Source organism: Podarcis vaucheri (genome assembly GCF_965113315.1).
Source record: "Podarcis vaucheri genome assembly, chromosome: 2".
In the NCBI taxonomy this organism is placed as follows: Eukaryota; Metazoa; Chordata; class Lepidosauria; order Squamata; family Lacertidae; genus Podarcis; species Podarcis vaucheri.
The window spans coordinates 110,155,784-110,179,535 of NC_138760.1; the positions used below are offsets into that span (position 1 = coordinate 110,155,784).

The following is a 23,752-nucleotide window of genomic DNA, read 5'->3' on the forward strand; positions in this document are numbered from 1 at the left end:
CAATTCTCGGGTGAGGAGACTCACGCAACGGACTTCACATGTTCTTAGCCTGACACCCATGAGACGCTTGTCTTCTCTGTGGCCCTGTCTAGCAGTGCGTTCTGGGAAATCATCCAAGACCTGATATCGAGAGAGAAACATCCTTGATTTCTTTCAAATACGACGAAGCCAAAATTAATCAGGATATATTTTCTGACAAATTTTTGGAAAAGCGTGTTCCCTTTTATTTATTTATAAGCTTTCTCACTGGCCCTTCACCATAAGGTCCCAGTGATATAATACATAGTTACGAAAAACAAGTGCAATGTGTTCCTACCAAAACGGAACATTGTAAATACAGCAAAATTAATGGGTCCCCAGAAGAAACTCAAAATATTTTAACTGCCAAAGGTCAGGGTAAAGAGATGTGTCTTCAGCATATGGCAGAAGCTGTGCAGTGAAAATGCGAGATGTGGCTCTGTGAGGAGGGAGTGCCACAATTTATGGGGTGCCACAGAGAAAGCCGTCTGTCTCCCAGGCTGTACTTCTGAGGGCGGTGGAACTAAGCACTTTTGTCGAGTTGCTTCTGAAGGAAAATTCAAGTCCTGTCCTGGAGAATATAAGGTGGGAGGTAGTCATAAGAGCTGTGTTGGATCAGGTCAAAGGCCCAACATCTAGTTCTCACTATATTTTGCAAAAATGGCTTTCCAAATTTCTTCATCCATGAACTCTGGACACAATGAGGACCCAGTTTTTAGTACTGTTCAATATTATTTTAAAATCACTGAAGGAAGCAATGGATTTGTCCCCACTACTCCTACCAGTTTCCAGCCCCTCCTCCCACTCCTTCTTTCAATCAACCAGCAGGAACCAACGTTAGAATTTCATTCAACGTTAAGTGAGCTGAATTTTTTTCAATACAGGGTTTTTTTCTGAGGAAAAGCTGTTGGAAAATTCCACCTCCTCACCCAAGAGTATTCAGCTAAATGCCCCACTATTAATGATTTTGCTGCTCGCAGAAATAGTCCACGATGTGGAGTAATCCTGTAAAGGTCTACTTAGAAGTAAATGCCACTGAGTTCAAAGAGTTTTCCGCCCATGTAAGTATGCCCATGTAGGGGACGCGGGTGGCGCTGTGGGTAAAACCTCAGTTCCTAGGACTTGCCGATCATATGGTCGGTGGTTCGAATCCCCGCGGCGGGGTGAGCTCGCGTCTTCAGTCCCAGCTCCTGCCCACCTAGCAGTTCGAAAGCACGCCTAAGTGCAAGTAGATAAATAGGTACTGCGGGAAGGTAAATGGCGTTTCCGTGTGCTGCGCTGGTGCTGGCTCGCCAGAGCAGCTTCGTCACACTGGCCACGTGACCTGGAAGTGTCTCCGGACAGCGCTGGCTCCCGGCCTCTTAAGTGAGATGAGCGCACAACCCTAGAGTCGGACACGACTGGCCCGTATGGGCAGGGGTACCTTTACCTTTACCTTTAAGGGACGCAGGTGGCGCTGTGGGTTAAACCACAGAGCCTAGGACTTGCTGATCAGAAGGTTGGCGGTTCGAATGCCTGCGATGGGGTGAGCTCCCGTTGCTCAGTTCCTGCTCCTGCCAACCTAGCAGTTCGAAAGCAAAACAAAAAAGTGCAAGTAGATAAATAAGTACCTCTCCGGCAGGAAGGTAAACGGCATTTCTGTGCGCTGCTCTGGTTCGCCAGAAGCGGCTTAGTCATGCTGGCCACATGATCCGGAAGCTGTACACCGGCTCCGTCAGTCAATAAAGCAAGATGAGCGCCACAACCCCAGAGTCGGTCACGACTGGACCTAATGGTCAGGGGCCCCTTTATCTTTTAAGTATGCAAAGGATTGCAACTTTTGCAGTGCAATCCCAGTCATGCTTACTCATAAGTCCTACTGAATTCAATTGGGCTTTCTTCAAGGTATGTGGACTTACGATAAGGTTACCAGATTTTTTTCAATGAATCCAGGGACACTTTTCAATTTCAATGGATTTTGTATGGGGACTGATGTGTAAATCCGGGGACTGTCCCTGGGAAACGGGGACGTCTGGTAACCTTAATTTAGGATTATATCTTAAATCTCTTTCTGACTGGTAATTTAAGGTGCAATCCTACACCCACCAATCCAGAAATAAGTCCCATTGAACAAAATAGGACTTACTTAGTAGGCATGTATAGGATTGCTGTGTTTATACATCTTAAGATTTATTAATCACTGCAGTCTCTCCCCAGTTCATGAGATCAGATTTGGAACAGCTTAATATTGTGATGGCAACATTATTTTATGCAGACCTGAATCTGTTCAATAGCACTCCTGCCATGGAGCAATTAAGTTCGCATTATTGGTACTTAGATTATGTGCGGGCTGGCAGCTGGCTTCATCAAAACCGCCTCAATCAAAGCAAGAATGCAACCAGAGATTACTGGCGGCATTCATTCCGTTGAAAGGTGACTCTACGCTAGCCAGGTGTGGGACAATTATCATATGATTAATACTTAGCGTAGGAGAGCAGAGCAGGCATAAAGCTTTGACAATGCCATGGCATGCTCTCTTTCAGGAGAGCCCTAAAGCAAGGAACCTGTGTGGAACTCACATTTTGCCACTGGCAAAAACGTAGCGGCAGGGAAAAGACAAATGAAGAGAAAGAAATGTTGCCAAACGTGTGCTTCTGCTGCTCCACTACCGAAACAGAACTGAAATGAAATTTCAGCAAATTTCAGAAAGCGAAAACAAATCTAGAGATGCTTATAAAACTTTCTCATAACATACACACACACACAGAGAGAGAGAGAGAGAGAGAGAGAGAGAAAGAGAGAGAGAGAGAGAGAGAGAGAGAGAGAGAGAGAGAGAGAGAGAGACGCATACACAAAATTTGCTGGCAAATAAACATCAGCTATTGAAAAGTTTGCTGATACAATATTCCTTACACCTGATAGGAACTTAGGAAGCTGTATTATACCAAGTCAGGTCATTGGACCTCCTAATTAAATATTGTCAGCACTGATTGGCAGCGGCTCTTGATAATTTCAGACAGGAGAAATTCCCAGCCAGACCTGGAAATTGAATATGGGACCCTCTGCCTCCTCCCGTGTGCAGAGGAGGGCAACCAATATGATCAAGGGTCTGGAAAACCAAGCCTTATGAAGAACGGTTGAAGGAGCTGGGTATGTTTAGCCTGCATAAGAGGAGACTAACAGGAGATATGATAGCCATCTTCAAGTATCTTAAGAGCTGTCACATGGAAGATTGAGCAAGCTTGTTTGGACTCGAACCAGTGGCTCCAAGTTACCAAAAAAGGAGATTCTTACTAAACATCAGGAAGAATTTGCTGATGGTGAGAGCTGTTTCAGAGCGGAATGGACTCCCTCAGCAGGTTGTGGACTTTCCTTCCTTAGAGGATTTTAAGCAGAGGTTGGATGGCCATCTCTCATGGATACTTTAGTTGAGATTCCTGCATTGCAAGGGGTTGGATTAGGTGACCCTTGAAATTCTATGATTGTGTGAAGCAGGTGCTCTACAGCTGAGCTATACAGGAGAAATGGTGGGGATACTGCTACCTCCCCTGGCATTTGCTGCCTGAGGCAGTTGCCTCTCTCTGCCTAAATGTAGGGCTCTGTCTTTCATGCACACTTGCCACATTGCAGGTGGCAGGGAGACAAGAAACTAAGCCTCAATGGTTGGACAGCCAGGCTTGTTTGTTTGTTTGTTTGTTTGTTTGTTTGTTTGTTTATACATACCCCACCCATCTGGCTGAGTTTCCCCAGCCACTCTGGGCAGCTCCCAATCAAGTGTTAAAAACAATACACCATTAAATATTAAAAACTTCCCTGAACAGGGCTGCTTTCAGATGGCTTTTAAAAATTATTTCCTTGACATCTGATGGGAGGGCATTCCACAGGGTGGGCGCCACTACCGAGAAGGCCCTCTGTCTGGTTCCCTGTAACCTCACATCTCGCAATGAGGGAACTGCCAGAAGGCCCTCGGAGCTGGACCTCAGTGTCCGGGCAGAACGATGGGGGTGGAGACGCTCCTTCGGGTATCCTGGGCTGAGGCCGTTTAGGGCTTTAAAGGTCAGCACCAACACTTTGAATTGTGCTCGGAAACGTACTGGGAGCCAATGCATATCTCTCAAGACCGGTGTTATGTGGTCCTGGTGGCCACTCCCAGTCACTAGTCTAGCTGCCGCATTCTGGATTAATTGCAGTTTCCGGGTCACCTTCAAAGGTAGCCCCATGTAGAGCACATTGCAGAGTCCAAGTGGGAGATAACTATATATATTTGGTCCCAGATTACTTAGGGTTGTGATCCAAAGCACACTGACTAAGGGGTAATTCTTTGGAGTTAAAGATCTGACTGGGACAAACCCTGTTATGCTGAATTAGTATTTTCCATAATTTGTATACGGTGTTTGTTTGATAATGTGTGGTTTGCTATGCCTAATAAAGGATTGATTGATTGAGTAATTCTGCCATTGAAGTACAATTTCAGAGTAAACGTGGACAGGATCATGCTGTAAAAAACACACCCTGTAATCTTGAATTAAGCCTGGAAAGAGTTCACTAACCATTAAAGTAGAAAGAGGCTCACCTCTAATAAAATGCTCCAATAGTTACCATTATATAATAAGTCAATTTCCAAGCACAAAAGCTGGGAGGTTAAAATATCTACCTCAAACATAAGATCTTGCTCATCTCCCCTTAGCAGGAAATACATTCAATACACTTTCACACACGCAGAACACACATATCCTAGGAGTATATTTTATTAGATTCAGTGTAATATCCTGATCTGATGCTAGTTAATTAACTTGCTCCTGAGAAAGACGAGCCGGCTATGATTCAGTGCAACGGTTTTAACCAGATGACTCGGTGGTGTCACGCCACCTCACGTCATGCTGTATTTCTCTCCACAGGAAATTTGAAATGTTAGCTCTCAGAAAAACAAGTCGCAAGATCGATTTGATAGAAGTGAATCATAAAATGGCCAAGTGCTCCCTGCACACACCATTTTCCTTGTGCTTTAGTAGCTCTGCCATAGGTCAGCCATTAGTATTTTTTAAAAAAAATATATGCCCCCCTTCCACATTTATGCGGCACACAAGATAAAAAATAGAGATTAGATAAATAGATAAATGATAAATGATAGATAGATAGATATATAAGTAGATAGATAGATAGACAGACAGACAGACAGTGGTGCCCCGCAAGACGAATGCCTCGCAAAACGGAAAACCCGCTAGACGAAAGGGTTTTCCGTTTTGGAGGTGCTTCGCAAAATGAATTTCCTATGGGCTTGCTTCGCAAGACGAAAATGTCTTGCGAGTTCCTGCAGGGTTCCCCCCCCCTTTTCCCAAGCTGCTAAGCCGCTTATCAGCTGATCCTAAGCCGCTTATCAGCTGATCCGCTAAGCCGCTTAACAGCTGATCCGCTAAGCCGCTTATCAGCTGATCCGCTAAGCTGCTAAACCGCTTATCAGCTGATCCGCTAAGCCCGCTAAGCGGCTAATAGCGCTAAGCCACTAAGCGAAAAATACGGTAATTTGCAGCAATAAAATCATTAGTTTTAACAGTTTAAAAGCCTGATAAAGTAAGACCTTCACCTGCATCAGGCAAGTCTTCCAGGGGGCAGAATTTCATTAACAGGGAGCCAAAACTAAGAAGTCCCTTTCCTCAGATATCACCCACCTCACTTGTGGCAGCAGGAGCACTCAGAGAAGCAACTTCACAGGGGAGCTAGGGGGCCTAGCTCCTCCTAAATATTCTCTGCCCCCCTCATTTTTCTACATACGAATTATTAAATCAACCAGAAAGCCTTTGTTTGAAAGGTCCTTTGTCGTGGTATCTTCTCTCTCTCAGGAAGCCAAGCAAGCCATCCATACCTCCCTAGCAAGCTTGCAACAGTGTGTGTGTGAGGGGAGTGGATTTGGTTTATATTTCATTTCTTTGACCACAAGGCAAAGGCAGGGGCATTGAGCAGGAGGACTCAGCAGCACATCTTTCCCCCTAGAATGGCTAGCAATCCTATACTCCCAGGGTTGTATTGAACTCACTCCTACTCAGAGTAAACCCACTAAAACTGATGAATCTTAGTTTGTCGTGTCTGTTAATTTCAGTAGGTCTGAGGTAGCAGTTCCCTCCCCACAGCTGGCACCTCCATTGTGTAGTTTTTGCCGAATACTGAACACAAACCTCGTCATACAGTAATTCAGATACCAGTTCAGTATATTCTACTATAGTGGGGAAGACTGTGACTGAATGGCCTGTGTGCCTGCTCAGTTGCCCTGGTGCATAATTGTCGATGGGCAACTTCACTTCTGGTGTTTATTTTGCCTTTAAACCAGAATTGGACCAGGCAGCCCTTCAAAAACAGAAGAATCTCCTAAGTAGGCCACACACGGCCACTTTAGTAACCAGCTGTTTAAGAATTGGTAAGATACGATTCCACCTATTGGTCCTAGCTTTGCAGTAATACATACCAGAGATGTAAATACCAATTGGTTTAATTAGTTTGGATAATTAACTGATTACTTAATTGCAGAATTAAAATGGATCTATAACCAGATGTAAACAAGGATGGGGCTCCCTTTCGATTTGTCTAAGAGATGGAGTTTTAGTTGAAATCCCCAGAATGTCCCGCTTTTCCTTAGGACGTCCCTGTTTTCATTGGAGAAATGTTGGAGGGTGTGGAGTTATGTGACCCCTGAGCCAAGGAGATGAAGTACAACAATCATTAGAAGACATCTGAAGGCAACCCTGTGTGGGGAAATGTTTGATGGGGTTTTGTTTGGTTTTGTTTTTTTAGTATGTTGGAAGTCGCCCAGAGTGGTTTGGGCAACCCAGTCAGATGGGTGGGGTTTGAATAATAAAATTGTCGTTGTTCAACAGAACATCCCTATTTTCATTGACAGCATCTTAAAGAGCAGATACATCACCTTGCCGACAAAGGTCCGTATAGTTAAAGCTATGGTTTTCCCAGTAGTGATGTATGGAAGTGAGAGCTGGACCATAAAGAAGGCTGATCACCGAAGAATTGATGCTTTTGAATTATGGTGCTAGAGGAGACTCTTGAGGGTCCCATGGACTGCAAGAAGATCAAACCTATCCATTCTTAAGGAAATCAGCCCTGAGTGCTCACTGGAAGGACAGATCCTGAAGCTGAGGCTCCAATACTTTGGCCACCTCATGAGAAGAGAAGACTCCCTGGAAAAGACCTTGATATTGGGAAAGATCACAAGAAGGGGACAACAGAGGACGAGATGGTTGGATAGTGTTCTCGAAGCTACCAGCATGAGTTTGACCAAACTGCGGGAGGCAGTGGAAGACAGGAGTGCCTGGCGTGCTCTGATCCATGGGGTCACGGAGAGTCGGACACGACTAAGCGACAACAAATTTTCACTGGAGAAATGTTGGAGGATATGCTAGCAGTTTCCAAAGTACTTTGGGGGAAGTGTTAATGGTGTGGATGTGATCTTCATTTACATAAACAAGATTAGTTTCTATGTTGCAGAAAGGCGTTTGTGTGTGTGTGTGCTTTTTGCAAGCAATGTGTATATTTCCTTTCAATATGTGGTCTGAAACAGATAAAAAGGAAACGGCCGTGAGATGTCCTCCTCCACGGAAGCAACTGTTCTCATTGTGCTGAGATATTTAATATAGATACAAACAGGGACAGAAGCAGTACGCAGTGTGCCTTTTAGCCAACAAGCATTATTTGACGAGCTAAGTGAGACCCTGCATTCTACTTGCGGGCAAAAAAGAAAAAGTCTGAACAAAGGGAAAGCGTGCATCTGCTTTGTCACAATATTTGATGTTCGTTTTTTATATCACAAATATCCATAGTCAGTAACTAGGAGACCTTGGGGAGAAATCCACCTCCTACCCACTAAGTGTTGTTGCATCGACTCCAGTTGCTATCATCAGTGCTGTTTTTCCTTAAAAAAATTAAATGTTTAGGGGTATTCTCATTTTCCTACTCATATTGAAATACTGCCCCTCAATGAAGCCAAACTTAGATTCATAAAATGTTTAGGGGCATGCGTACCCCCAGAAAAAAGCTGTCATTAAAAACAAAAGAAGGGATATTGAAGTAGAGGCAGTGTAGCAATGGAATGACCTCCCTTCTGAGATGTGTCTTACCACAACACTGCTTCTGCTTCACCTACAAGTGAGGACACACCTTTCTGCCCAGGCTTTTGGGGAGGGTTCAGGTGCATGGATGGAATGAGAGCGTCTTGTTTGAAGAGTTTGGATTTGATACCCCGCTTTATCACTACCCGAAGGAGTCTCGAAGCGGCTCACAATCTCCTTTCCCTTCCTCCCCCACAACAAGCACTCTGTGAGGTGAGTGCGGCTGAGAGACTTCAGAGAAGTGTGACTGGCCCAAGGTCACCCAGCAGCTGCATGTGGAGGAGCAGAGACGTGAACCCAGTTCACCAGATTACGAGTCCACCGTCCTTAACCACTACTTCTGATGCAGTTGCCTCATGGTGTTTTAATAATCTGCTGTTTCATTGCAGATTTTTACAATGGTACTCGCTTAATTTTGCATTTTTAATTTTTTTATTATTTTGATGCACATGTGCTTCCTTTCTGGGACCGTCAGGAGGAGAGTAGATAATAAACTCCTCAGGAGTGAGTGAGACTTGGGGTGTTGGCCCATCAGTTTCCACCTCCTTCTCAAAATGCCACTCTGGCAAAAAAAAAATAGTTACTGACCCTGGAAATTTTGAATTGAGAGGGATTGGATAGGAATGTTTTAACTAACTAAGTAGAAGCAAGCAGGCAGGGAGCAAGTAAAGACACAAAGGAATTGCAGGATCAGGAAGGAGCTCACAGAAGAGGCAGGAGCAAGGCAAAGCCATGGAAAAAACAATCTGGGCAGATTCAGGATTATACCTTATATAGAGACAAGGTAGCATAGTGGTTAGAGTGTTGGACTAGGAATGGGGAGCCCAAGTTGAAACCTCCCCTCAACCATGAAAAATACTAGATTAAAAAGAATGGACCTTAAGTTCCTCATAAGAACAGTGGAATATAATGCAAGAGCAAGAGCGTCCAACCTAGGATGGCCGTGAGCCTATACTAGAGAAGGGGGGTCCTGTATTTGAAGGTCTGTCTAGTCCAAATATCAATCAAAGGACCATAAGAAGGAAGACAGAGGTGCTGAAGCAACCAATCATCACTTAGCACCTGGACAGCGGACAGTGCAGTCACCTACTTATAGTCTTCCCCACTATGGTGAGATGCATTGTATTTCGATTTAAATTACTGTATAGTAATAATTTCTACATTTACTTCTATACTAGCACACACAGGATTTATGCAAATTGGGGCTCTCAGTTTTTAGCGAAGCATCAGAAAAAAGAGTTATTTTATGGCAGTGCATAAGTGAGCATCACCCAAATGCCAACCTCTGCTTTCTAGTTCCTTTTACAGGTGTTTCCGGTGGGCAGGGGGTTTATTCCCAGGCCGTGCAGTTAGTTCCAGCCGTACTTAATCCAGCCTCAGAAGGAGAGGCCTCAGGCTTGAAGGAGCAGTGAGAAAGTAAGGGAGGGGGAATAAGGAGGGAGAGAGGAGGCGGTCGAGTCTTGAAACAAGCTAGGAACTGTCTCCCAGAGCTCCGCAACTGTCGAGGACCAGGCCTACCCATTTGCTTATCACATTTATAACACCACATTTGTCCTCCAAGGAGCTCAGGGTAGTGTAAATGGTTCTCTCTCCCCATTTTGTCCTCACAACAACCCTGCGTGAGGTAGGTTTGGCTAAAAGAGAGTGATTGGCACAAGGTCCCTGAGTGGGGATTTGAACCCAGGTCCCAGGTCTCAGTCTGACACTCTTAACCAGGGGTCAGCAACCTTTTTCAGCCATGGGCCGGTCCACCGTCCCTCAGGCCATGTGGTGGACTGGACTATATTTGGGGGGGGGGGAATTGAACGAATTCCTATGCCCTACAAATAACCCAGAGATGCATTTTAAATAAAAGCACACTTTCTACTCATGTAAAAACACCAGGCAGGCCCCACAAATAACCCAGAGATGCATTTTAAATAAAAGCACACATTCTACTCATGTAAAGACACCAGGCAGGCCCCACAAATAACCCAGAGATGCATTTTAAATACAAGGACACATTCTACTCATGTAAAAACATGCTGATTCCCGGACCATCCGTGGGCCAGATTGAGGAGGTGATTGGGCCGCATCCTGCCCCCGGGCCGTAGGTTGCCTACCCCTGCTCTTAACCAATGCACCACACTGCCTTTCCGGTGTGTGTTCCCTCACGCGGAAGTTACCCATGAGTTCCCTTCGTATCACCAGATAAGAAGAGCACTCTGCGCCTGTGACGTTAGTGCGCATAATTCCTCCGATTTGAAAAGAAACTTTTATGGAACGTTCCATGCCTGGCAAATCAGCAAGGAGAAAGGGTGGAGGGGAGTTTGGCCAAGGTTGCTGCTGCTGCTGCCATCTTGGGACCAAGCAGTATTCATGTTACAGCGTCTCAAGATATCAAGTGCAAGAATCCCAGTCTCAAGTACTATCGCAGGAAGGAGAAGTCCTCTGACTATGAAAAGCATTGTCCGAAGGAGCAGCACCAGATAAACATCACCTAGCAACCAGCAGCGCTGACACACAGTAACCTTCAGGGAGCCCTGGAGAAACACAAAGGCTTTTTGTGCAGAAGCCTTTAAGAGCATAGGTTGGGATTATTTTCCTAATTTAGGTGCCAAATTGGGGTCTTAGCTCGCACAACTTCTGAAAAAAAAAACTGGTTTTTGATGTGGAAACCCACCCCTGTTAAACTCTCTGCTCAAGGTTAAACAGGTCGAGGTAACATTCCTCGCTTTGAAGTGGTTATCCCGTGTAAATAAGTAGAATTAATCCAGTGTATGGAAGGATGAGAATTGAAGCTTCCTCTTTCTCATGTTACTGACAGGGGCTGTGGGTGACCAACACATCTGGTGAGATACAGATATTGTTCACGCCAGCTCCACACCCCAATAATCACATTTACAGGGGGGGGACACACCACCACACACATTATAAATAGAAAGCCCTCCATTTGATAGTAAACTACTTTTGGGTTAAGCAAAGACTTCTTAGTACAAGGAGTTGGGCCTACAACAAAATACTGCAGCATGGAGTATGCCTGTTCGTTTCTTCTCAGCCAGCCAGTCCCTTTTTTCAGATCACTCCATTCCATTCCGCTATTCTGCCATCGCTGTTTTCTGTTCCTCTTCCTCCACAGAGACACACACATGTTCTGTGACTTCCGGACATGCTGATTCCCCATTGGGCTGTTGGGAGGGTTCCCCCCTGGGTTAGATGTTTCTGTACGTGTTTGATTCCTCTGACTTTTATATGTTTCAAATGTGTATCTATATCGCTGTTTTACTGGTTTTCAGTTTTGTTTTTTGTTTCACTGTTAAATTGTTTGTTTTAAACTGTGCACTGCTTAGCTATTTGTTTTTTTAAAAAAATATATTAAGAGGTATATGAAAGCTTTTAAGTAAAAAAAAAAATGAAAGGCACATGGGAAATGAGTTTGTTGTCGGTATACATGACAGCAAACCAGCTGCAAGCTTCTCCCTAATATTTTGGTTCCATGCCAGGGAATTTTTGCAAAAATAAAAGCTGCAATCCTAAACAAACTTGCTAGGCAGCAAGCCCCGTTGAACACTGCAAAATGTACTTCTGAGCAAACATGCATAGGATTGCACTATGAAGCTGTGATTCTCAACTCACCCATAGGAGACTAAATCGCACCAACCAGAGTGCAACCTCTGAGTCAACATATTTACTAGTGCACTTTAACTCAGGTGCATAACTTCTATTCACAACTCAGAATTCACACTTAGCAGAGCAGATACATCATTTGTATACCTTAGGGCAGGGGTAATCAGTGTTGTGATCTCCAGATGATGTTGAACCACAGTTCCCATCAGCCTCTGCCAGCATCAGTAATGCTAGCTGGGGCTGTTGAGAGTAGAAGTCCAACAGCTGAAGAGCACTATACTTACTACTCCTGAATTAGGGTTTCAACTTTTGATTTACTTGAATGAAAGCCCTGTAAAGCCCTACATGGCCCTGTAGATGTTAGAGCCTGATTTAGAATAATAAAACACAAAAAAGCAATCATTAAAAAAAAATTAAACATTGATAAACTTAAAACTATATATATATATATATATATATATATATATGCTTTCGTAGATTTTCACGGGTACAGGAATGCAGGTTTTGGTGTCTTCGGGTGTCTTCCCGTGTAAGAGTCGGGGTGTCTGTGCGACGTTTCGACGAGGTCTCACTCGTCATCTTCAGGCTGGTGCTTTCGGCTTCTTGTTACTGGAACAGAGCAGAGTCTGGTGTTTGAGTTCCTATAAATACTGTTGAGGGGTGTGGTGTATAGCCTCCAACGTTCTGGGCAAAGAGGAAGTTCCTAGATTAGTGTGCCTTTTCTTCTTTTGTTCCTTAATTACTTGAGGGATATCTTGGGTGATTTCATGAGTGGTATTCAGAATATCACTGGGTGGGTCATTAAGTGTAGATTAGTTGCTAAAGCTTTCGTGTCTTGACCTCTTGAGCTTGTGAAGAGTTTTTCTGAGAAGATGGCTGTGCTGCATTTAGTTGTGCTCTGGCTTGGCTTCGTGTATAGGGGCGAGCTATGGTTTTGTGCCTTGTGCCAGCCAGATCTGTGTAGGGATTGCAGGGGGGTGCAGCATCCGGAGGTGCCACTATAGTTTGGCTACTGGATGGAGTCTGTAATATGTCTGTGGAGAGGGTCTGGGTTTGGGTCTGGTGTGGTTGATTGGTGACGGCGTTCTGTGTGCCTCTGGTTCTGGTGTCGGTTTTTGTGGGGAGGGCTAATTTCCAGATGTCTGGCAGGCGGGACGTGTCGTCACGCTTGTTCATGTTGTGAGGGTGTTTCTCTATCTCGATGGCTTCCATGATTATTCTCTTGTGGTGATGTTCCATGTTAAAGAGCAATTTGGAATCTGCAAAATTAATTTCATGTCCTGTTTCTTTCATGTGTTGGAAAAGAGAGGAAGTTTTTTCTTCTTTTTTGACGGCATTCTTGTGTTCTGCGATACGTGCATTTATTCGTCTGTTTGTTTGTCCAATGTACGTGGCTGGGCAGACTTTGCAGGGTATTTCATAGACCCCTTGGTTTTCCAGCTGGATTTTGTCTTTTGGGTTTCTGAGGATATTGGCTATTTTTTGGTTGGTGCAGAAGGCTGTTTTGATATTGTGTTTATGGAGGGTTTTGCTGATTTTGTCTGTAGTGCCCTTGATATAAGGAAGGAGGGCCATGCCATTGTTTTCTTCTGTGTGTTGGTTTTTGGGGGGTGTTTCTTTTTGGATTAGCTTCGTAACCCTGTTTTTCTGGTATCCATTGGCGATTAACACATTTGAGAGATTCTGTAACTCAGATATCACCCAAGATATCCCTCAAGTAATTAAGGAACAAAAGAAGAAAAGGCACACTAATCTAGGAACTTCCTCTTTGCCCAGAACGTTGGAGGCTATACACCACACCCCTCAACAGTATTTATAGGAACTCAAACACCAGACTCTGCTCTGTTCCAGTAACAAGAAGCCGAAATATATATATGCAGGTTTTGGTGTCTTCGGGTGTCTTCCCGTGTAAGAGTCGGGGTGTCTGTGCGACGTTTCGACGAGGTCTCACTCGTCATCTTCAGGCTGGTGCTTTCGGCTTCTTGTTACTGGAACAGAGCAGAGTCTGGTGTTTGAGTTCTTATAAATACTGTTGAGGGGTGTGGTGTATAGCCTCCAACGTTCTGGGTAGAGAGGAAGTTCCTAGATTAGTGTGCCTTTTCTTCTTTTGTTCCTTAATTACTTGAGGGATATCTTGGGTGATTTCATGAGTGATATTCTGAATATCACTGGGTGGGTCATTAATTACTTGAGGGATATCTTGGGTGATTACTTGAGGGATATCTTACTTGAGGGATATTAATTACTTGAGGGATATCTTGGGTCAAGACACGAGAGCTTTAGCAACTAATCTACACTTAATGACCCACCCAGTGATATTCAGAATATCACTCATGAAATCACCCAAGATATCCCTCAAGTAATTAAGGAACAAAAGAAGAAAAGGCACACTAATCTAGGAACTTCCTCTCTACCCAGAACGTTGGAGGCTATACACCACACCCCTCAACAGTATTTATAAGAACTCAAACACCAGACTCTGCTCTGTTCCAGTAACAAGAAGCCGAAAGCACCAGCCTGAAGATGACGAGTGAGACCTCGTCGAAACGTCGCACAGACACCCCGACTCTTACACGGGAAGACACCCGAAGACACCAAAACCTGCATTCCTATACCCGTGAAAATCTACGAAAGCAAATATATATATATATATATATATTCTATTAAAACCATACAAAACAGCATGGCACCAGTCCTTTCATTAAAAGCAGATAGTTCTCAAAAGCCTGATGGAATAAGAACAACTTTAGCTGCTGGTGCAAGGGCGACAAGGAGGGAGCCAGTCTAGCATCTCTAGGGAGGGAGTTACAAATCTGGGATCAGCCACCGAGAAGGCCCTGTTCCTTGTCCCTACCAAGTGTGCCTACCAAGGCATACTCATTTGAGGGGATACGGTCTTTTAGGTAGCTTTCCTTTCCCCACCTCCCCATTACATCCCCCCAAAATTCTTAGATCTAGCAAGAACATCCTATAACATTTGCATCAAGCTCTTACCATAACAATGCAAGGAGGAGGCTACAATTCAAAGGTTTAAATAAATGTAAACTAAACAATAAAATTCTTTCCCTTTTTCCTAGAAAGAATACTCCCTCCAGCCCAAGTGTCACAAGGAAAACGGGAATCATGTTATCAATGGCTCAGGTGAGTGTTTGAGATAACTACGAGCCCAGGTAATGGGGACTGCTTCTGTAACTGGGCCAAAATTTCTGAGACTTTTTCTTCACATAAGTGTCCTGCCCCCTTCAGAACTTTGGATGTAGTGTTATACTGAGCCAGACCATTGTTCCATCTAGCTGAGCATTGTCAACCCTGACTAGGAGTGGCCTCGCCAAGATTTGAGAACATAATGCTGAACTCAATCTCCGAATGGTGTGAGATTCCGGAGGTTCCAGGCATGTACCCAGGGATCGATCTCCTTGGAATGAGGGACAGCAGAGACTGTGGTGTCTTTGGAATATCTGGTTTATTTATACCTATATGAAACCTGAAATATACTCGGAGTCCTGTAGTGATTTCATGCTCTTTATTGCAGCTTGTAAAACAGTGATTGATTTGCCCCCCCAAACCTCAGGCTTTTATATACATTATTTACACAATGAGTCCCGTCCGATTGGCTGATTCTGCTTCCCTCCTGGAGCCTGATTGGTCTTTTCGTGCAGGCCAATCGGATGTTGCATTCTACAATCCTACCAGCCTAATAGGCTGGTTAACTTAAGCTTGTTGCATTCTAGGATCTTACTTGCCTTACTTGCCTATTGTTCTAGGATCCAAGGTTAGTACATAACAGAACCTGGGCCTACAGTGGAGGGGCTCACAGCATTAATACCCCAAGAAGGCCCTGCTTCTCCCATAGCCACAATCTTGGATTCAAGCAACAATCAAGCATGTCTCCCTTCTCACGCTTTTGCCTGCGGCCTGCTTCCAGTTCAGCTCTCTCTCTCACACTGCCTTTTGTCTTTCTCACTACCAGCCAGGCGAGGGAGGGAGACCCACCCACTTGCCCTTCCTTTCTTATACCAGTGATCCATACATAGTGGGAAGGTAAACAGCGTTTCCGTGCGCTGCTCTGGTTTGCCAGAAGTGGCTTAGTCATGCTGGCCACATGACCTAGAAGCTGTACGCCAGCTCCCTTGGCCAATAAAGCGAGATGAGCGCCACAACCCCAGAGTCGGCCATGGCTGGACCTAATGGTCAGGGGTACCTTTACCTTAGGTTGGTGGCTATCACTGCCTCCTGTGGAAACAAGTTCCATAGTTTAACTAGGTGCTGTGCATGAAGATGTGCTGTCTTTTATCTGCACTGAATCTTCTGGCGTTCGACTTCAGAGCAGAGTGCAAGCAACCGCAGCAGAGCAGTCAAAGTCAAAGTCCTCCATGATGTAAGATAGGCAACATTTTCTGTTTCTTTCAACATAGAGGCAAACACAGAAACGCCGGCAGTGGTTTAATCCCCAATGATGCAACAAGCTGATCGATACAGAAGTGCCTCACCGCCGATTAGTGCGAGAATAAACTCGCATTCTATCTGAAAAGGCTGGCTGCATGCAGAAGGTCCCAGGTTCCCTGGAAAAGTTCTCAGGTCTCAGGTGCTGTGAACTGCCTGAAACCCTGGAGCTGCTGCATGTCAGAGCATGCAATGGTACACTGGTCCAACTTGGAAAAGACGGTGTCATCTCTTCATAGGCAACTACTGACATTCGCTGCGGCACATTAAATGTAGAGCTCTGGTGCTGGAAGTCCATTGGGGAGTTTCTTGAACCTTGTAGTATCATGACCTCACTCTGCCAACAAATGCTTCTGTTTATTTTAAGACATTTCACTGCTTTTCTTGGAGTGGTCAGTGAGGCTTGCACACATGCATAAAAGTAATGTCAACAACAATAAAGCCACAGTAAGAAGTCCACATTTTATCTTTTTTCCAAAAAACCAAAACTTGAAATACAAATGGTGTTCAGTGTTTTCTAGAACAGGGAAGACCAACTTTTCATACCAAGTGGGCCACAAGAATACTTTAACGCAGAACCCACAGGCTGAAGACTGCCTTGTACAGTGGGTGGGAGCGAGGGCAAAATTTGACATGCTGCCCCCAGCCCTGGAGCTGCCTTCCCAAAGCCATCTAAGCATGGCATCTAGCTTTGGGAAGGAGGCATAAGGCTCTGGTGGGGCCCTAGAGCCCTCACATCTCCTTTTCAAAGCTGGGAAAGCACTAACTAGGCTTTGGGACTAGCAATGACAAACCTAGACAGCATCTTAAAAAGCAGAGACATCACCTTGTCAACAAAGGTCCGTATAGTTCAAGCTATGGTTTTCCCAGTAGTGATGTATGGAAGTGAGAGCTGGACCATAAAGAAGGCTGATCGCCGAAGAATTGATGCTTTTGAATTATGGTGCTAGAGGAAACTCTTGAGGGTCCCATGGACTGCAAGAAGATCAAACCTATCCATCCTGAAGGAAATCAGCCCTGAGTGCTCCCTGAAAGGACAGATCCTGAAGCTGAGGCTCCAATACTTTGGTCACCTCATGAGAAGAGAAGACCCTGGAAAAGACCCTCCCAAATTTTTGGACTACAACTCCTATCAGCCCCAGCCAACATGACCAACAGACTGACTCGCCAGAGTGGTTTGTTCTCTAGTTATCTCCCGCTTGGACTACTTCAATGCGCTCTACATGGAGCTACCTTTGAAGGTGACTCGGAAACTGCAACTGGTGACTGGGAGTAGCTGCTGAGACCATATATCACCAGTCCTGAAAGACCTACATTGCCTCCCAGTACGTTTCCGAGCACAATTCCAAGTGTTGGTGCTGACCTTTAAAGCCCTAAATGGCCTCAACCCAGTATACCTGAATGAGTGTCTCCACCCCTATTGTTCAGCCCGGGCACTGAGGTCCAGCGCCGAGGGCCTTCTGGTGGTTCCCTCGCTGCGAGAAGTAAAGTTACAGGGAACCATGCAGAGGGCCTTCCTGGTAGTGGCACCCGCCCTGTGGAATGCCCTCCCATCAGATGTCACGGCAATAAGCAACTATCTTACTTTTAAAAAACATCTGAAGGCAGCCCTAGTTTTTAATGTTTAATGCTGTATTGTGTTTTTAATATTCGGTTGGGAGCCACCCAGAGTGGCTGGGGAAACCCAGCCAGATGGGCAGGGTATAATAATAATAATAATAATAATAATAATAATAATAATAATGGAATGGATGATGGACACTGTAGTCCAGCAATATCTGGAGGCCACCAGCTGGGGAACGACTGCTTCACTCTCATAAGAACGGTGGCAGCTAAACTTTGTGCCAGTTGCAGCTTCCAAATGTTTTTGTCAGTGAAGGGGGAATGAAGGATGCTTCCGTGTAGGAGCTGATCTTTAAATGTCCCTTGGCCATTCACATGGCATGTGAGGTATTGCAAAGCGTCATCTTCACTCATAGGTGTAAATTAACAGAGAACACGATAAAAAGATCCTTATTCAGCTCATCTCACTTCCACTCTGCAATGCAACACCTTTGCAGCAGCTGTTAACACACTTCTTTTCAGGTTAAGTGGAGGGTAGTCATTGGTCCATACCATGATGCTAAGCTACTGTTCAAGCTAAGAAGCAACACAGGAAGATACAGAGGGCTATGTAAGTCATTGCTAGCACCCAGAGGCACAAGGTTGCGCCCAACATTGGGGAGACCCATTGCACGTGTGTGACCTCACAAACTGGCATATATGGCTATGGGAGAAACAAAGCCTTCTTGGGGTGTTAACGCTGCAAGCCCCTCCTTTGTAGGCTCAGGTTGCATATAAACCATATATAAATAAATAAACCATGAATCCTAAAGACACCACTCAAAAAATGTGTACACAAGATGCTGATGAATTTTCACATGGACTGTAAGGAAGAAACAGAATGCAGACGGATGTGGAAAAATAGGAAACTGAGAGAAACCAAAATCGATAGATTAACCCATCCCTAGTTGTAAGTTACATTGCTTACTATTGCTACTAAACGGTGAAAGCTTGGGAGGAACCTGGAATATGTACCCTGTACAACATGTGACCCAACAGGAGCTAAGGCAGAAAAGCGGGGTTGCCATATTCCAAAGCGCAAAAACCTGGACACATCTAGGGAACGCACCCCCCCCCCACCATCCTGCATCTCCGTCGCTTGCCCCCTCCCTGCCGCTGACCCCTTCCTCGTCCGCCTGCTTGCGCCCTCCTTCCTTCCCCTCTCTTCCCTTTACTGTCTTTGCCCTCGTGCTCATGAGACACTGTGTCTCCAGACGATGGGAGGCTGGAGGCCCGTGCAAGGCCTGGAGGCCAGAGGAGTCATCACCAGACCTAGCGCTGCCCCCAAAATTAAAAAAAGTTATTTAACGTAAAATACAAAAATCCACCCAGAGGGGCATGCTGGGCCCCCAAAAGAAGCCATGTCCGGGGAAACCTGGATTTATGGCAACCCTAAGGAAAGGTCCTACCCTGCCCAATTACCTCAGCGATTGGGACCTAGCACCAGCCCACCACTTTCCTCACCTGTTGTTGTTGTTCTTGGTCGTTAATTAGCATTTATACCCTGCCCTTCTCCTATAAAGTACCCAGAGCAGCTTGCAGAAAAGAATAACCAGAAAAGTTAAGATGTTTAAAAAAATAAATAACGGATTTTGCTTACAGGTGACCAGACATGCTACACAATGCCCTCTTAATATGCCCAGAGGCACTTGTTTTACCTTTAATGGGCACATGAGGCAGCATTTCTTGCCAAAGGATTGCAGGTAGGGCGGAGGGCCCAATCCAGGACACCGGACCTGGAAAATTATGTCAGCACATAATAATTCCCAGTAAGCCTTGGCAGCCAGAGTTTGTCCCTCCCCCATTTATATATTTGCACATATAAATATAAATTATCACGTGTCACGTTGTGTTAAGGTCCTGTGTATACCCAAACTCTTTTAAGCACCTAGCAGCACTCCTCCTCAGTGGTGACCCAGAAACAGGGACTCATCCCCACTTAGCTTATTTTGACTGAGGACTGTAGGGAACCATCAGCTTCCAGTGCTGGGTCTCCAGCTGTTGTAGAACTACAACTCCCATCATCCCTGACCGCTGGACCTGCTAGCTAGGGATGATGGGAGTGGTAGTCCAACCACAGTTGGGGTTTGAGAAACACTGGAAAGGACTGCGGTTCAATGCCAAAGCACCTGTTTTGCGTGCAGAATGCCCCTTATTTATTTATACCCCAGCATCTCCAGATTGGCTCCTGCTATTTGCAGCCCTACAGAGCCACTGTCACTCAGTGTAGACAATAGTGAGCTTAGATGGGCCAGCAGCCTGAGTCAGGATGAGGTAAACTTCATGTGCTCCTATGGCTTTGCCCAACAACTTGATCTCTCTCTCTCTCTCTCTCTCTATCCTGAGGAACAGTCTTCAGAGTGCACCTGTAGAACAAAGCAGTCTCTGGCTGCTGTGACCTGGGTGCTAATTCTGACACTGGCACCTGCTATTCCAGGCGTAGGAGGAAAGCTGCAAATGTTCCTGTCTAAATTGCCATTCTAGCAACTCCTCAGCTCCTTGAAAGCCGGCTTCTATAACTCATTGTTTTGCACCACGCTGCCCACTTGCTAATTTACTTTCCACCTCCCAATAATGTGTGTGTGTGTATTTCCTGAAATAATAAACACAAAACATTCTATTTTAGCATTGAAGGCACTGACAAAGTTCACAGCATGGACAACAAACATAGTGCAAAAGGGAGTCTATAGTGGCCCCCTTCTTAAGAGGTGTGGGCTGATGTGCTTTCTCTTTTTTTGCACAGTAAGTAATGTAATATATTACAGGATCTGAGGGAAATGGTTTTTGTTAGAGCAGAATGTGCTTGTCAGCAGGGGAGGGCTGCAACTATACAGCCGCTCGCAGGGTCACGTGACCGCTTATTCTCGTTGCCTCTGAAAAGGTCTTTGCAGAAGTGAAAGAGCTTAGCAGTATACTGCCAAAAAGTCATGCACGCTTAGAAACATGCCGAGGTGCGGGAAAGAGGGAGAGGCTTAAGGCAGTGCCAGTGAGCTGAGGGAGAGAGAGAGAGAGAGAGAGAGAGAGATCTGAAAGCCTAAATGAGCCAGAGGATGGAAGACCAGGTGAGGATCCCACCTGGGGCGACGGGACTTTACAGAGCAATGCTAGTCAAATCAGGTAAGTGCAAACATGAAGGTGCTTTCTGAGCAGCACAGTGCAAGATATCTACAGTATATGACACTGGGTTTGTAGCAGAGCAGGCACACACCCACACCTATTTTCTTTGACAACAGGGATTGTAGATCTCACACCGCCTAGGAATTTCTCTCTTGGATTGCAGAATCCCTCTTTTATACGAATGGGTCCCCCTTTTGTTTCTCGTCGTCCTCTGAATTTCGCTATCCTGAGATGTCCGATTTTGGTGGCAGATTCTTTTAAATCTTTCTCAGCTGCAGAAGATTTCTCTGTGCATAGTTGTAGCTTTACACAACTTGAAAACTTATCAGGCTAATTGCATTTAGAAATATATTTTCTTTCTTTCTTTCTTTCTTTCTTTCTTTCTTTCTTTCTTTCTGGAAGACTGCCAGCAAATAAACCCTTGCTGAACTTTCTGTGACGATTTGCTCTGCGCTGTCAGCTGGGGCTGAGGGAGTGAACCCTGTTTCTGCGAGGTGTCTAGTTAATTATCTAATTAATGATGACGCGATGATGCAAATCGGTAGTTTTTGTATTGTTCCCGGACACCCGTCACCGCTTAGCAAAATTAAATAGTTGTTTTGATCATTTAGATTACATAGTATTTCTTCATATTGAGTATATCGTATCAGCAGGACTGGAGAGATTCGTTTTATACTCTTTAGAGGTGGGGAATCAATATTGCTGCACTGCTTCGTTGCAGTTATATTTTTAGAAAAATATTGCTGGCTACTGGAGTGGTTTTGGTGAACAGTAGCATGCTTGACATTTCAGAGAGGCATTTAAAATCATTCGCTGTGTTAACTCATCAGGGGAAGGAGAAATATGTAACTTGGCGTGTTTATATGACTGCTGTCTTTTAGACCTTTATTTTCCCAGAGAGCTCCACACTCACTTAAATAGGAAGTTGGATTGCACCGGTATTAGCTAAGGGTGGGTTCCCATGTGCATAACCTGGTTTAGCCAGGTGCGTGTGCAATAGGGTTTAATCTTCCTTTACCTCGAGACCTGATAAGGAGTAAGGACGATGACCCAAGATGAAGTCAGCCTCAGTTTCCAGACGCCTTGCTGCATTATGAATACGGGCAAATTAGATATGGTTAATTATTTAATGTTTCACATGCGGACCGCACAAAGGGGGCTCGGCCCTTCCTTCGGGAGCTTTTGTTCCTGGAAAAAAAGGGCATCGCCTGACATTCGGGTGAGTGACGGGAGAGCAAATGGTGTCCCGTCAAAAGTTATGCTCAGTTTTTTTGCTGGCAGATAACAGGCATGGTGTGGGAATCTCTGCGCAAGCCAAACTCCCACAAGCTGCTGAAGCAAAAGCTCTGTGATTAAAGGAATAGTTCAGTCACTGTTGGCTTAAATGGGCATATCGTGCGAGAAGTTTGGAGATGATTGGATAGGCAATTAATTGCAGAGACAATTGGTTGAAAAGAATTAAGGGTCACCAAGGTTTGCATCAGCCTACCTAATCCCCAAACTCATGCGACTCCATGCCTACAAGAAATTCCTTATTCAGGGAATTAGGAAGAGGAGTAACTATACTTGCACAGGGCTGCCCTAGAATTGAAGTAGACAGGGAAACCCATGCATGTAGGAACTCTTACGTACACACTGAAAAGCATGTAAAGCTTTGGCCTGGAGTTCGTGTAGTTCAGTTCACAAGCGTGGAATCTGGTTCCTCATTCAGTATCTGTCCTGAAAATCAAAGCTTTGGTTTTATTTATTTTTTAAAGAAAAAGAATCAAGGTCCTAGACCTCATGATTGCAAAGAAATATTGTTCATGGTACAGTGGTACCTCGGGTTAAGTACTTAATTTGTTCCGGAGGTCCGTTCTTAACCTGAAACTGTTCTTAACCTGAAGCACCACTTTAGCTAATGGGGCCTCCCGCTGCCGCCGCACCGTCGGAGCACAATTTCTGTTCTCATCCTGAAGCAAAGTTCTTAATCCGAGGTACTATTTCTGGGTTAGTGGCGTCCGTAACCTGAAGCGTATGTTACCTGAAGCGTATGTAACCTTAGGTACCACTGTATTTGATTAGCAAATACTCCAAAGCTAGAGTAGGAATGTACCTTAGGAGACAAGGCATTAACTGTTTCTCCTAGTCCTTTATCAGGCTGAGTATACAGTATAAGGTACATTTAAAGCACATGGATCTCCCCCCCCCAAAGGATCATGGGAGCTGTAGTTTATCCCTCGCAGAGCTACAACTCCAAGCACCCTTAACAAACTCTCCCCATAGGTTATAGTGGCAAATTACCTCAGTCCCCATGCATTCATCCCATTGCTTTTCAAAATAAATAAAAAAGCTCAAAATGTTGGCTGTGCAACAAGGTAAGTAAACAAAAGAAGTAAATTTATGCACGTGTTCTTAATTTGCAAAATTTTTTGGGGCAAAAACTCCAGGTTGCAATTCTGTTCATCATCATCATTATTATTTATTAAATTCGTATACCGCCTTTCTTCTAAAGATAACAGGACAGTTTACAACATAAAAAAAACATAAATACAAAATGCATAGCATAATAACAACAACCCCTACCCACAAACACATTTAAAAGGCCGTGTATGATTTAATCAGCCAATGCCCTGCTTATAAAGCAGTATTTTCACCTGATGCCTAATTTTTCGTAACTTTGGAGCATTTGCAAACCCTTCCTTGTTCACAGATTCTTTTGCTCGCAGAATACAACTGTTCCCCACCCGTGTTCCAAACCTCCTACCAGCTCCCTGCCTCTCTCCAGCACAGCCCTGCAATCTTCTATATCTCCCTTTCCAAAACAGGACCACAGGACATCCAGCTGCCAGAGGTCTGGTTGCAAAGGTTGCGTCCATTGCATGCAGCCTAATTAA

General features: G+C 44.8%; 1 protein-coding gene and 2 long non-coding RNA genes across 3 annotated transcripts in view; 2 read left to right on the forward strand and 1 right to left on the reverse strand.

Moving 5' to 3' along the window:
• Nucleotides 1-16,142, forward strand: part of LOC309525474 — a 34,832-nt gene extending 18,690 nt beyond the window's left edge. Inside the window, exons 2-3 of the long non-coding RNA XR_014216324.1 lie at nt 14,792-14,855; nt 16,130-16,142. This is a non-coding gene — a long non-coding RNA (uncharacterized lncRNA). The remainder of the gene's footprint in view (nt 1-14,791; nt 14,856-16,129) is intronic.
• Nucleotides 1-23,752, reverse strand: part of LOC309525369 — a 202,092-nt gene that overhangs the window by 107,894 nt on the left and 70,446 nt on the right. The window lies entirely within an intron of this gene.
• Nucleotides 20,571-23,752, forward strand: part of FAM107A (family with sequence similarity 107 member A) — a 34,081-nt gene continuing 30,899 nt past the window's right edge. The window contains exon 1 of the mRNA XM_082210820.1: nt 20,571-20,876. Within this exon, the coding sequence (XP_082066946.1) occupies nt 20,798-20,876 (79 nt within the window). The 5' untranslated portion in view covers nt 20,571-20,797. The remainder of the gene's footprint in view (nt 20,877-23,752) is intronic.